Genomic DNA, 15,837 nt, shown 5'->3' with positions numbered 1-15,837 from the left:
GGATAGTATTGATCAATATTTGAGTAAAATTGATTTACCAAAGCTATCTGAGAAGTGGAAGCGAAAACTAAATGCTGAAATAACAGAAACAGAAATTATGGATGCAATACAGTCAACTAAATTGGGGAGGGCACCAGGACCTGATGGAATAACGGCTAAATTTTATAAAGTAATGGCAAAAGAGGTAGGTGGTGCCTTTCCTGAAAAAAGTGATGAATGGGATCTTAAAGGGACAAAAGATTCCAGAAACCTGGAATGAGGTTAATATATCACTGATTCCAAAAGAAGAACAGGACCTATCTAATGTAAAAAATTATCGACCTATATCACTGTTAAATAATGACTACAAGATTTTTGCGAAAATATTGGCAGAGAGGCTGAAGGAATGGCTGGCTGAATTTATTGCAGAAGAGCAAGCAGGATTTTTACCAAACAGACAGATTAAAGACAATCTAAGGACTGTAATAAATGCAATAGAATACTATGACAGACACTGTGAAAAGGAAGTTGGGAGGGATGGGGAACTACTTTTAATTGCCTGGAGCATGAGTGGTCACTCTCAAGTAACTACCTGCCCACCTCTGACTTAAAATACATTATGGTGCAACTGGAGCACCCAACTGAGCTGTTCTTGCACACCTAGCCCACCTGCATACATGCAATAAGAACCTACAGGAGAAAGGATGGAGAAGGCAGTGAGGTTAATACTCCCAAAATAAGCCCCATTTCTTTTTTGTGTAATAGCATAAAGTTGGCATAGCTACTGCAGGCTACTGCAAAGAGTCTTTTAAAAGATCAATTGAATGCTGCTTCCCTCTTTTTGCATTTCTTTTGAAGAAAGTATTTGGGGCATCAATGTTATAAAGTAGAAGTGTAATGTGGCATTTATTTCCTTTATAACTGTATAAATGAATAATTATAAGTTGAGTTAATTAGATTACTGAAGAGCTTGTATCAGTTACCAGTACTGAAGGACTACAGGTAATTCAGAGTATTTGTTTAAATCCTCTTGGCAGAAAGCATGGCTTAGTACTGTTACTAAAATGTAACAACTATAGAGCTGAGATTTCCATGTAACATTCACTCAAAGCAGAAATGAAATAACCAAATGTCATGTGAGGGGTCAGTAGTTCAAGATGGGATAATCCATTCCTTGAAAGATCAGATTCCTAAAACAAAAGCAGGCCAACAGAGTTAATTAACTGTGAGCTAAAGGAAGCAGTATTCAAGTTGTTTTGGTTTAAATATATTGTAAATAATGGTTAAACAGCTAGATTTTCTTAGGTGAACATTCTATAGATAAACTGCAGGAGCAGCTTGGCTAGGTAAGTGCTAAATTCCTTCTCCCCAGTCTTCAGGTCCCTGTCATCTGTTCCTCAAAAGGCTTCCCATGTTATCAGAGCTGATAGAACTCTTAAATGCAAGTTCTGCAGCTTTTCTGACATGCTATTAGCCTACAGGAAAAGGCTACTACTTCCATGTATCTTTGCTACATGTTTAGTACAATGTTCACCAAAAGGCCACTGAATGTACAAATCAAATAACACTCATAAATACATGTATAATCCTCTTAACTAGTATAAGCCATTTCAATAGGATTTGCACCACTTCCAGGGAGTCGACAAATCTGCCCTCTCTGATACAATGTTAGGCAGCTATGTTGCAGCTAACTTATCAGTGTCTGATCACTGATTTGTTAAATAGGCAATGAGTGAAAGCTCATCCCTGTATATGCAGTAGCAACTAGTTTGAGCTGTGATTAGATATGTACAAAGTATAAAATGACCCTGAGGGAAAGACACCGTAGGAATTTCAAGAATTGGATCTTACATCTCATAAAATCAAAATGCTATATTTTCCAATTTCCTGGTCCTGAAATTGCAGAACTATGGAAAACCAAATCAGATAGTTATTTTCAAGAAAATACACTGAACGTCAAGTAGAACCATAGAGTCCAACAAAATCTTACTGGGTATAAGCGTTTATTAATCAAAGCTCACTTTGTCAGATACAAAATCAAAAAGAGTTCAGTAGCACCTTTAAGACTAACCAATTTTATTGTAGCATAAGCTTTCGAGAATCAAGTTCTCTTCGTCAGATGCATACAGAAACTGGTCAAATATAGAAGAAGAGGGGAGGAGAGAGAAGATGGAGTTAGGGGGGAGAGGGAGGGTGCAACCAAAACATTCCTTTGCTAGTAAATGTAAACTCCTTTTGGTGATAAGGAGATCCCTCCTTATACTACATAGGAATTGGATGGTCTAGCTGTTTTACTGCTGCAAACTAACAGGGCAAACTCCCTTGAAGCCTCACCCAAGCCAACTGACCCCGAAAGGACACCAAAAGGAGATGTTTACATTTACTAGCAAAGGAATGTTTTGGTTGCACCCTCCCCCTCCCCCCTAACTGCATCTTCTCTCTCCTCCCCTCCTCTTCTATATTTGACCAGTTTCTGTACTATGCATCTGACGAAGAGAACTTGATTCTCGAAAGCTTATGCTACAATAAAATTGGTTAGTCTTAAAGGTGCTACTGGACTCTTTTTGATTTTGCTACTACAGACTAACACGGCTAACTCCTCTGGATCTTTGTCAGATACAGTGAAAGAAGTAATCTTTAACTCCTAACCCTCAATGCATTTGCTTTAAAAAAAATCCCACTGATTTCAATGAAATGAGCTTTTCCTGTGGCTCTTAGCCTGTGGGTCTGCCTGGGAGCCCTGTTAGAAGCTGAGTATCTCTTACATCTTATAGGTGTTAGTCTTTTTTTTGTTTCTGCAAACCTTTTACAAGTAGTTTTGAGAGGCAGTTTGGCGGGGGAGTTATCAGGGAAGTACAATAAAAACAATTACTTCTGACATGAATTGCAGCAGCATGGCTGGTGAGAGAGCTGAGGCAGTGACATGCAAAGTCGGTGGCATGTTCACATTCTTACCTGAGAGTAACAGCAATTACACTTGCACCAAGTGTAAGTTGGTAGCCCTACTGGAGGAGAAGATACAGGGACTTGAAGCCCATTTGTCCACATTCCATTTCATAAGGGAAGACAAAGAGTTCATGGACAGAATGCATGAAGTACTTTTCAGAGGGCAACAGGAGGAAGAGGGAAAGGAATCTCAAGATATAGAGGAGGCGGGGAAAGTATCTCAGGATTTGGAGGAGCACCCAATACAGGAGGCAGGTGCATGGAAGGAAGTAACCCACAGGAGCAGGAAGATCAGGAGACATTCTGAGCCTTAAGCAATTCGTTCCAGGATCTCCCCGTAGATACTGATTCTGGACCATTGGATCAAGGGCGAATTCTCCAGCCTCCTTGAAACTTGAAGGAAATTTCTCAGACCCCTGTGGATAAGAGGACGTGAGCTTTTGTTCCCCAATATAGAAGTAAAATAAAATGAGTAAGAAATAATAATGATATTATGGTGGGGGTCTGCTATAGACCACCAAGCAAGCCAGAGGACTTGGATGAGAAACTCCTAGAACAAATTACACAATTCACAGAGAGAGAAGACACAGTAGTCATGGGAGATTTCAATTACCCAGATATCTGTTGGAAGTCAAACTCTGCTAAAGATGAAAGGTCAAATAAATTGCTGTCTTGCTGACAACATCATTTTTCAGAAAGTAGATAGGGAAACAAGGGGTTCTGCTATCTTGGACCTGATTCTCACCAACAGGGAAGAACTGGTTGTCGAGGTGAAAGCAGTGGGCACCCTGGGTAGCAGTGACCATGTAATTTTGGAATTTACAGTCTTGGGGAAGGGAAAAGTTGTATGTAGTCAGACATATAGGTTGGACTTCGGGACAACTAATTTCAACAAACTGAAAGTTATGCTGGGTAGAATCCCACGGTCAGAAATACTTAGGGAGAAGGGAGTTCAAGAGGGGTGGGAGCTTCTTAAAGGCAAAATATTGAAGGCATGATCACAAATGATTCCTATGAGAAGGAAAAATTGGAGGAGCCTAAAGAAGCCAAGGTGGCTCCATAAACAGCTTTCTAATGAATTGAGAAATAAAAAAGACTCATTCGGGTAATGGAAGGGAGGGCCTTATAACCAAGGATGAATATAAACAAATAACCAATGCTTGTAAGGAGAGCATCAGAAAAACTAAAGCTCCGTATGAACTTAGGCTAGCAAGAGATGCTGAAAACAACAACAACAAAAGGGTTCTTTGCTTATGTTCAAAGTAAATAAAAGAGCAAGGACATGGTAGGCCCATTGCAGGGACAGGAAAGTGAAATTGTAACAGGTGATGAAGAGAGGGCAGAATTGAACTGCTCAGTTCCTACTTTTCCTCAGTCTTCTCCTGTGAGAAAATGGTGCTTAACATGGCAATAACAGAACACATGAAGGGAGAAGGGAGTTACAGCCTAGGATCGACATAAGGGTTTTACATAAACACCTAGTGTCTTTAAATGAAACCAAGTCCTCAGGGCCAGATGAATTGCATCCAAGGGTACTAAAAGAACTCGCAGATGTAATGTCTGAACCTCTGTCCATTATTTTTGAGAATTCTTGGAGAACAGGCGAGGTGCCCCAAGATTGGAGGCAAGCAAATGTTGTCCCCATCTTCAAGAAGGGGAAAAAGGAGTATCCAGGTAACTACCGACCCATTACCTTGACGTCTATACCTGGAAAAGTTTTAGAACAAATCATCACTCAGTCCTTGAGCATTTAGAAAGGATGGCTGTGATTACTAAGAGCCAGCTTGAGTTTCTCAAGAACAAGTCATGCCAGACTAACCTTATCTCTCTTTTTGAGAAAGTTATTACCTTGCTGGATCAGGAGTTTATCTCAATTTCAGTAAGGTTTTTGATAAGGTTCACATAATATCCTTGTCGACAAGTTGGTAAAATGTGGTTTGGATCCTATTACTATTAAGTGGATCTGTAATTGATTGACAGATCACACCCAAAGAGTGCTTGTTAATGGTTCCTCATCCTCTTGGAGAAAAGTGACAAGTGGAGTTCCTCAGGGATCGGTCCTGGTACCTGTTCTGTTCAACATTTTTATAAATGATTTGGATAAAGGAATAGAGGGAATGCTTATTAAATTTGCAGATGATACTAAATTGGGAGGGGTAGCAAATACAGTAGAAGACAGAGTCAGGATACAGGATGATCTTGACAGGCTGGAAAACTGGACTAAAGTCCAGTGTAGATCATACACTGAACATGAGACAGCACTGTGATGTGGGGGCTAAAACGGCAAATACAATTTTGGGCTGTATCAACAGAAGCATAGTGTTCAGATCACATGAAGTGATGGTATCGCTCTACTCTGCTCTGGTTAGACCTCACCTAGAGTATTGTGTTCAGTTTTGGACACCATATTTTCAGAAGGATATAGACAAGCTGGAACATGTCCAGGGGAAGGCAACGAAGATTTGGAAGGGTCTGGAGATCAGGTCCTATGAGGAAAAGTTGAAGGCGCTTGGTATGTTTAGCTTGCAGAGGAGACGACTGAGAGGTGATATGATAACCATCTTCTAGTTCTTGAAGGGCTGTCATATAGAGGATAGTGCAGAGTTGTTTTCCGCTGCCCCAGAAGATTGGACCAGAACCAATGGGTTGAAATTAAATCAACAGAGTTTTCGGCTAAACATCAGGAAGAACTTCCTGACAGTCCCTCAGTGGAACAGGCTTCCTTGGGAGGTGGTGGGCTCTCCTTTGGAGGTTTTTAAGCAGAAGCTAGATGGCCATCTGACAGCAATGCTGATTCTGTGAACCTAGGCAGATCATGAGAGGGAGGGCAGGAAGGGTTACATCAGTGCTTAGTTCTCATGGCCCCTTCTTACATGCCCAGGGTAAGGCCAATCACAACCTTGAGGTCAGGTACCAATTTTTTTCCAGCCAGTTTGGCTAGGATCCTGATGGAGTTTTGCCATCTTCTGGGCATGGAGTAAGGGTCTCTGTGTGTGTTGTGGGGGGGGGGAGGTATTTGGGAATTTCCTGAATTTTGCAGGGTGTTAGACTAAATGACCCTAGAGGTCCCTTCCAACCCTGTGATTCTATGATTCTCAATCAGATACCTTTGCAAAGCTCTGAAGACTAGACTCAGTATTTGGAGTTGCACCTAGAAACAAAGGATAAGCCAATGCAACATACATTTATTTTATGAAGTGTCACATAGTATGTCTTGATAGTGTTTCCAAGCATCCCTAAAATCTTCCACACTTAAATAGCTGTTCTTGGGAAAGGCTGGAATAAAGTTAGCTAAATTAACTTTAAATACTACATGTTACGAATATTTTAGTTGTTACTTGACTAGAGCCTTAAGGACACCGATATCTGCCAGCTGGAAACAAGATACTTTAAAAAAAGATTGGCAGGGATAAATTTTGGCCTTGCCTGCCTCCCTAAGATCTGGAAAGATAGGAAACATTCACATCTACTGTTTGGCTGTATAAAGATACAACTGCAACATGACCTTGGACCCTCGTATCTGCAGGGCCACCTCTCTTCTTGTTCCTCACAATGACAAATTCACTCATCAGAGCAAGGCCTTCTACAAGTGCCACTCTGCAAGTGGGCAAGATCAACACTGCTCAAACGTGCATTTTCTATAGTGTCTCTGACCCTATGGAATGGCCTGCTTAAGGGGTCAGGAAAGCTCCCACAAACTATGTAAAACAGAACTGCTCAGAAGGGCATTTTGATTGATTGATTCGATTTCTAGCCCGCTCTCCCCGCAAGTGGGCTCATGGTGGGTTACAATAGTATAAATAATACAATCAAAACATTTTAACATCTGCTCATTGCACTGACCAACATTATGTAATCCACCTTGAGTCTGTGAGAAAGGTAGACTATAAATAACGTAAATAAATAAAAAACAACAAAATAAAACAGACCACTCAGTTGGTCTCATTTTCATCATTTGCAATGAAACAAAACAAAATTGCCCCAGCTACAGGCTACACAGTGTGCTTTAGAGAACTAAAGGGATTCCAAGGAAACACAACCCTCCTCCCCAGTGCACTGTTCAGGACTAAACACTGCCTTCTTGAATTTTCCATTGTTACAGCAGAGATATTTTGGGTAGCTTCCTCTCAAATTGCAAAGCCTATCTTCACCCCACTCCAGAAATTTGTCAAAGCCTGAATTAAAGCACCCTGCAAGTGGTTTAAGCTATTTTGGCTTTTTTGTGTAGGAATGATGTGGAGTGGGAGAGCAAATTACTGCAGGGCATTCAATATCTGATATTTTATACTTCTAGTTTAAACATATGTTACTCATTACAGCCCTTTGGAACATGACAAACTATAATAAATACAGGAAAAGTAGAAGTCTAGTGGCAACTATTCTTGATGCAACAGAGTAGCATGGCTACCCTTCACATTTATAAAATATAGTAGGATTCTGAACAGCCCCGGAAGCATCAAATCAAAAATTAGCACAGGGAATAGGGGTGGAATGGAAAATAGACTTTTTTTGCTCCTGTCCTCACATTAAGTAGCAGGATTTGAGTCAAGTAGCACCTTAGATACCAACAAGATTTTTAAGGTATAAGCTTCAGAGGAGTAGCGATCTCTGAGCCTCATATCCCAGTCAGGAGACGGGAGGGATGAAGACATCTCCACTCTTTCCTGTATCTGAAGAAGAGAGCTTTCACTCTCAAAAGCTTATACACTGAAAATCTTGTTCGCTTCTATGGTGCCAACAGAGCTACCTTAGCAGAGGAGGCAAGAACGCACTTCCCTTCTTTTAGTACTGTCTCAAACCTCTCAGGGAAGAATTTCCTGTCTTTGTGAATTATGCCAATCTTGTGAATTATTCCACTCTACAAACAAACAGTATTTTTTATTTGTTTGTAGTTAATGTATGTTAGTTTCAGTCAATTTCCCATAATTTGTAGCAATAAAAAGTTTCTATGAATTGTAAGGCATTCACAGTTTTATTGAGTTCTAATTTCACAATTCAGAACAAAAAAACCCTCTGGGGTAAAAAAGCAGCTATTTTAAAAGACTCTCCATACATGCCAACATCCCAATCTGTGTGTAATGCCACCTCTAGGTAATCCATGGAAGTGGGGCAGTCTGGTAGAGGGCGCCCCGCCTTCTTTAAATGCAACGCTGAGCGGCCAAGTGCAACTCTCCTGTAATCTCTTTCTTCTCGTCTGTATTCTCTCGCAGTTTTCTCCAACTGTTGATGAATTACGGATGCCCAAAGGATAACCCCAGGGAAAGCTGGGAGTCTTTCTTCTTTCTGCAGAAACTGCAAATTCCAGCGCCACTCCCCCCACCCCCGGTCAATCCTAACTTTTCCCACTGGTCCTTGCATTCAGTGGGTTCTAATTCCTTGCCCTTTTCTTCCTCAATACTGCAACTATCCTTACCGCTTCACTTGAAGTCACATTCTAGCTCTTTTCTCCACGCCCGCCGCTCTACTACCTCGGAACCTCCCTGGCAGGGCTCCTTGTTTCAAGTCGGCTTTCTTTACTCGAAGTACTCCGTGTCAGGGGTGTCCTCAGCTGAGCCTGTTTTTTTTTCTTTCATAACTCAGGATGCTTTCCCCACCACCTTCCTCACCGCCTTTCCGAATTTGCGGGGACAAACGCCAAGAACCACATTCACAACCAGTGGTTGATGAGAGAATAAGAAAATAATAGGCAGACTTTGGTCAGGCAGGGTAGATGCTGTTCCCGTTGGTGTAAGGACCTCCAGGTCCTTGGCTCTGGAGCGGGCTCGGACGGAGCGAGAGAGAGGCCAAGATGAACCTGGAGTTGCTTGGTATGTGGGTTCGAGTCGCCCTGGTGCTCGCTTCTTAGTGCTTCTCAGAGCGGGGCCGAGTGGGGCGGGCGCGGCGGCGGGTGTCGGGCTGCGGGGCCATCGCGGGAGGGGGCGTGGCCGGGGAGGTATGACGGGCCCCGAGTGTTCCTCCGGGGGAGGTCGTCCACAAGCGCTCTTCACGATTTATCCCTAGTGCTGCTGTTGAAACCTATCGTAGCCAGGGCAGACGTCCGCGGCTGTTCTTGATTCACGTGAAGGTGGCGCTTTTGGTACCCTGCGGGGGCCTGGGGAAAAGCTCGTGACCCTCCACTGGCACGCATCATGTCAATCTGGCCGGCCTCCCCATCGCCGAGGCAGAATTGGCAACCGTGGCCAGTCCCGCTTTTGTCGCTAGGCTTCTTTCTGCTTTGGCATCTTTGGCTCTGTTGCTATGGCAGCCTTATCATCTTGTAATATTCAAACCACACATGTGCAAAATGGATTAACAGTGCATTTCTATGCAAATAATAATAATTGCACTTATATGCCGCTCTTCTTGACAGGTTAGTGCCTCACCCAGAGTGGTGAACAAGGTAGTGTTATCATTATCCCCACAAAACAGCAGGGGAGCTGGGGCTGAGAAGAGTGGCTTACCCAAGGCCACCTGCTGAGCTCATGGCAGTAGTAGGATTCAAACCAGTAGAGTGCTGATTCGCAGCTGAACCACTTAACCACTGTGCTGCAGCAGCTTGTTATTCTAATTCAATCCCTTTGAAACCAGCAGGGTTAAATGGGAGTAACTCAGAATAGATCGGCACTGTAAATAATGTCAAAAGTAGATGTTAACTTCTGAAATGATTCAGTCAATTTGCATACTGAGCAACTATAGGAATTATTTTGGTTATAGTAATTTTTATTATGCAGTGGTACACTCTACGAAGCGTTCCAAGGTTTTCGTCCTTGTCACATGTCTTATTTTCTCCGGTGAAGATGATGGATTGGATTCCTTACATTTTGATCATGTCGCTGGTAGAAATAAAATAACCTGGTGCCCGTTGCCTGTCCAAAAAGCAAGACAATCCATCTTTTTGTTTACCTCATTCATACCCCACCTTCTCCCCAATAGGGACCCAAAGAAGTTTACATCAGTGTCCTCCATTTTACCTTCACGACAACCCTTTGAGCTAGGTTAGGTTGAGGTAGTGTGACTGGCCCAAGGTCACCCAGCAAGCTTCCATGGCAGAATGAGAACCTGTGTCTTCCAAATTCTAATACAACATTCTAATGACTACACTGTTTTTTTTTCAAGGTAGAAAGGACAGACAACTTAAACAAGTGATCAATGCATGGCAAAACCCAGACATCAGATATACAAATTGATTTGTCCCTAAATGTGAGCAAACCTTAGAGAATAATTCTAAGCAGGTCTGCTTTGAAGTAAGTCCCATGTTATTCAGTAGGGCTTATTCCTAGGAACCTAGGAGTATGAATGCAACCGTAGCTCCTGAAAAGAAATACTGGAGTGTGGATAATTGTATTGTTTTTGTTTTCAGTTTTGCTGTCCTTCTCTACATACAACAGATTTAGTTAACTTTCAAAAATATAAATGGTAATCATTTATATTATTTTATTGAAAATAATTTTTCCAAATTGATAAAAAGACTGCAAAGAAAGAAAAAAAGAAAACAAATATCTACCAAAAACAAAAGAAATTAGGAATAATTACCAATTTTCTCTGTGAAAACATATATAAGTATTACATATTATGCCCTAATTCCTTACCCTTACCAACAATATTATACCTTCAAATTAATCTTAAATGACTACATTTCCTTCCCCATTAGAACATTTTTCTCCACTTCTTAATCTTCAAACGCACAAACCATCAGTTCTTTTCTCTCTATTTCCCGCAAAAAGTCTATAAGGGGCTTCCAGGTAACAATATATTTATCCAGTGACTTTTCCCTAATCAAAGATGTAAGTTTAGACATCTCGGCATAGTCCATCATCTTCTCCAGCCAGTCCTCTATTGTAGATGATGTAGCTTTCCATTTTTGAGCATATCAAAGTCTCGCTGCTGTTGTCATATACAAAAAAAGTGTACCAAGAGAGACTTCCAACTGTTTGTCCATTAGTCCCAACAAGAAAGCCTCTGGTTTTATTTGTATATTAGTCTTTAGAATCTTCTGTATAGTTAAATGTATTTCTTCCAAATTTTTTTAGCTTTATTACATGTCCACATAAATGATAAAATGTCCCCTCTTGATGTTCACACCTCCAAAATCTATTTGAAATATTCTTGCACATTTTTGCTAATTTCACCAGTAACTAGTGCTGTGCTATTCGGGTTTCACTTCGGGTAAAGTTACCCAAAGCGGACCCAATTTGGCAAGCCTCGGCATTCCCAAAGTGGGGCCAGCATGCTGGCCCTGCTTCGGGAATGCCAAAGCTAAGCATACCGAAGCGATTTGGGTCACTTCGGTAAGGTTTGGGGCTTGTTTAAAGGGCCCCGCCACTGCTTGCAAGCAGTGGCGGAGCCCTTTAAACACCAACCCCCCCACCTCCCCCCACCTACCTTGCAGTGGCTCCGGGCCAGCTCTTCTGCCCCTGCCGCACCACCGCCCAAGCCTGCGGGGTGATGGGGAAGGCCGGAGGAGGCGGAGAAAGCCTTTCCTGTCCCTCAAATGGCCGCCACGGCGCTGGTGCGCCACAGCCATTTGAGGGGCAGGAAGGGCCGGAGGAGGAGGGTCCAGCCTTCCCCACCCCCACCCTCCGCATGCTTGGGCGGTGATGCGGCAGCAGAGGAGCCGGCTGGCTCCAGGCTGCGCTGCCTTGTGCTGTCACCGCCATGGCAGCAGCAGCCCGCCGCCCAGCTGATTACCCTCCCACTGCCAGGTGCCAGGGGGGGTGGGGGGTAGAGGGGTTGCCCCAGGGAGGGTGGTGGGGAGTTTCCCCCACTCGCTTCAGTATGCTCCAAATCTTCACTGAGCATACCGAAATGATTCCCGAAACCCGAATCCGAAGCGGCTTGCTGAATCTCCCCACCCATGCACAGCCCTACCAGTAATATATATAATCTATACATCATTTTAAAGGAGGTTTCTTTTAAACCTGAATTTAATATAAATTTAAAGTCCTTCAACCACATATTCGCTCATTGTTCAAGCTGTATATTATATCCAAAGTTCTTTGCCCATTTTATCATGCATACTTTCACCTGTTCTTCTGTTTCCAATCTCAGTAAAAGTTTATACATTTTAGCAATAACATGGTCATCATTCATAAATAATTCTGTTTCAAATACTGTCATAGTTTGATGAAATCTATACGTCTTTTTATCAACTTTAAATAGTTCTGTTAATTGGGCATAGAAAAACCATTGACAGGTATATCCTTGTATAATCAACCCTTCTCTTGATTTCATTTTACATTCTGTAAGTATTGCGATATTTTAAAGATGTGAAAACGGCCGTGTTTGACTATTATTTCTCATCTTAGAAATCCATAGTGGCGTTTTTGGGCACCACTTAAATTTATATTTGTTTCATACTCTCAGAATGGCACATCTAATGTAAAGATTTTTAAAATTCGCATTAATTTCAGCGTTGTCATACCATAAATATGCATGCCATCTGAATCTTAGATCATGACCCTCCAACTCCAGTAGCCTTTTATTTCTCAACATTAACCATTCCTTCAACCATACCAAATAGCAAGCATCAAAATATATTTTCAAATCAGGTAAGCCTAGACCACCTCTTTCCATTGCATCTTGTAATATTTTTTATTTAACACGTGGTTTCTTGCCTTGCCGCACAAATTTGGATATATCCTGCCATTGTTTAAATGGTGTATCAGATGTCAATTGGTATTGCCTGAAACAAAAATAACATTCTAGGGACATTCATCTTGATTACAGATATTCTCTCCAGCAAAGACAATTGTAATTTTTCTCATCTTAACAAATCTTTTTTATTTCTTTCCATGTCTTATCATAATTATTATTAAACAACATACAATTCATACTTGACAAAATAATATGCAAATATTTTACTTTATTTTCTCTCAAAACCTGTTTTTTCCACCAAGGCAATTTGTTCTTGTAATTTCATATTTTTTGTTAAAATCTTTGTTTTATATTTATTAATTTTAAAACCTGCTAACATCCCAAATTCTTTTACTGTATGGATCAGAATATCAGCCTCCTTTACTGGGTCTTCTAAAATTAAACTAGATCACCCACAAATGCTCGCAATTTATAATATTTTTTTATCCTTACTCTTCCAATCTTTTATTCTTGTCTTGTATCTCTATTCAAAATTTCAAGAATGAAAATAAACAGGAGGGGAGACAAAGGGCATCCCTGACTTGTTCCTTTTTGAATTTTACATGATTTTGTTAAATCACCATCGCCAATTATTTTTGCTGATCGTGGCTCTGTTATAATAGGTGACGTGGATGTGGTTCTTAAAGATAGATCTGGGTTTTGTAATGCTTTGGAATTTGCTATATTACTTTCAATCAGGTGTTGTGACTTTGTTTTGTGTTTTTGTTGCATTCTGTTCCAGCAAATTCTCAACAATATTTTGTTTATTACCTATATATATTTGCTTCCATCATGCCAATTAAGAATATTAACATGGCTGCTTCTTGTTAGATTGTTCTTCAGACTCTGGAGTATGGACCCTCCACGTATAGCAAGGGTATATACTTATCACTTTCAGGATCAGGCTTCTGGCTTCAGTATATCATTATATGCTTCTACCTTAAGCGAGACATTATGGTATTCTGCAGCACAAACAATATGATCTTCTACAACTACTTACGTTTTTATGTTTCTTTTTTGTTTTCAGAATCCTTTGGGCAGAACTATCCAGAGGTAAATGTCTTTTATGTATCTTAAGTCTGACACATTCTATTCTGATTTTGTTTCACTTGTGATTTTGTTTCATCACGCTTGAAAGGTAAAGGCAGTTTTTTCTGATCTGTGATGTGAGAGTTAAGTTGTGAGTGTTAGTGGATGAGTGTTTGTTTATCTATTTATTTAGCATATTTCTATGCTGCCTCTTCAGAGTCCTGTTCAAAGCAGCTTACAATTAAAACCATGTCACAAGACTAAAAACAGGCCATTTAGAAAAAATCACTAAAAACAAGCCATTGAACACAAACAGACTAGAAACTATCCACAAAATGGAAGCAGGTAGTTAAAAAACTGGGTAAAGATAAAATCCCCTCATTAAAAGCTTGGGTAAAAAGCTGTGTTTTGGCTTTGTACCTAAAAGAAAGTAGACACCAGGCAAGCCTCAAAGGGAAGGGAGTTCCAAAGGTGAGGAGCCATGATAGAAAATGCTCTGTCTCTAGTTGTCACCCTCCTTGCCTCTGAAGGCAGGGGCACAGAGAGCAGGGCTTGAGAGGCAGGTCTTAACTTGTGGGCTGGATAGTATGGGAGGAGATGGTCCTTCAGGTACCTTGGCCCCAAGCCTTTTATGGCCTTAAAGGTTAGTACTAGCACTTTGAACTGTGTCTAGAAACAGCTGGGTAACCAGTGCAGATCTTTCAGCACAGGGATAATACGTTCCCCATAACCAACTCCTGCCAGTAGCCTGGCTGCTGCATTTTGGACCAATTGACGTTTCTGGACCGTTTTCCTTGGCAGCTCCATATAGAGTGCATTACACTAATCTAATTTATGTGTAATCAGAGTATGGATCACTGTGGCCAGATTACATTTTTTGAGGAACAGTTGGTTCTAGCAAATCAGCTGAAGCTGATAAAAAGTGCTGTGTGCTACAGAGGAGACTTCAGCCTCCAACTGTAAGCTGGGACCCAGCACCACCAAGCTATGAACCTACTCCATCAGGGGAAGTGCAACTCCCTCTCAGAAAGGCTGGCTGTGCAGTCCCTGAGCAGCTTCTCCGTTGACTAACAGTACCTAAGTCTTCCCTGGATTGAGCTTCCCCCAGGAGCCCTCATCCATCCCATTACCTTCTCCATGCAACTATTTAGAATTTCCATAGACACACCTGGCTTAGCTTTTGAGGAGGAATAGAGCTGAGTGTCATCTGCATACGTTAAGGTGCACTAAGCAAATATGTCTTAAAACTAATCCTGTGAAAATTGTACCTTGAGTTTTGTAAAATGGAAATGGCTGTATTTTTTCTAAAAACTTTTCACATGGATGAAGTTGATCATTCAGCAACTCTTTCTGTGTCCCTCTTTGTTTTTAGGAAGCTGATGGCACACTGGACTGTATTAGTATGGCCCTCACCTGTACTTTTAACAGGTGGGGCACTCTTCTGGCAGTGGGATGTAATGATGGCCGGATTGTCATCTGGGACTTTTTGACCAGAGGCATAGCAAAAATCATAAGTGCCCATATCCACCCAGTCTGTTCATTATGGTAAGGAATTATCTTAACACAAATTGAAGTGATTTATAGCTAGGGTGTCTGACCATGGGCAAAAGTGAAACTGACTCAGGACTCTGGCTTACTGGCTATTCTGATTGGCATAGAGTCTCCAGGCCTTAGGACAGAAAGGTCTTTCAAAATACTGCTATCTGAGCTCTTTTAACTGGATGTGACTGAATATGTGCTCTTCCACTGAATTTAGTCCACTTCCCAACTATGGTTTGAAGTTCAAGTTGGAAACAGGATATTTCTCTATGTTTACAATATGCCATTTTCACAAGACAAAACTTTTGATTTATCATTAATGATGAATCTGTTTATTTCTAACAACAGCTACAATCCAAAGAATGTATAAATGCACAAGTGAAAAATACGCACTATATTTGCAGTTTTCAGCTCAGCAGCTGAAGAAACAATCTGTAGTTTTGTTTGTAGTTTTTTTTTTTTTGGCAACTGCACATTTCCTTGCTTAGCCCAATAGACTTTTAACTGTTTCCCTATAAACAAAACATTTCATATTACAGATTACTTTGAAATTCCTTGCAGTTTCAAAAAATCTGCCTCCATTTTATTTCGAGAAAGACCCTCCTCTTCCAAGTAAATGCTTTTGTTTGCATACTGAAGGGACTTGGTTTGAGACCCAATTTGCAGATTGCAGGTGCCACAGTGGATGCTGTTCAAGAGAAGTATGACACTTCCCCTTCAGTTTACAGGGTC

General features: G+C 41.2%; 1 protein-coding gene across 5 annotated transcripts in view; it reads left to right on the top strand.

The window, feature by feature from the left end:
• The first annotated feature begins 8,573 nt into the window (after nucleotides 1–8,573).
• RBBP5 (RB binding protein 5, histone lysine methyltransferase complex subunit) overlaps nucleotides 8,574–15,837 on the top strand; it is a 33,128-nt gene continuing 25,864 nt past the window's right edge. For all 5 annotated transcript variants that reach the window (XM_054981137.1, XM_054981136.1, XM_054981135.1 and 2 more), the window contains exons 1-3: nucleotides 8,574–8,732; nucleotides 13,565–13,590; nucleotides 14,939–15,111. In XM_054981137.1, the coding sequence (XP_054837112.1) occupies nucleotides 8,714–8,732; nucleotides 13,565–13,590; nucleotides 14,939–15,111 (218 nt within the window). In that variant the 5' untranslated portion in view covers nucleotides 8,574–8,713. The remainder of the gene's footprint in view (nucleotides 8,733–13,564; nucleotides 13,591–14,938; nucleotides 15,112–15,837) is intronic.

The sequence above is a fragment of the Eublepharis macularius genome, chromosome 5 (assembly GCF_028583425.1).
Source record: "Eublepharis macularius isolate TG4126 chromosome 5, MPM_Emac_v1.0, whole genome shotgun sequence".
NCBI classification, from domain to species: Eukaryota; Metazoa; Chordata; class Lepidosauria; order Squamata; family Eublepharidae; genus Eublepharis; species Eublepharis macularius.
This window is presented reverse-complemented; position numbering and strand designations above follow the sequence as displayed.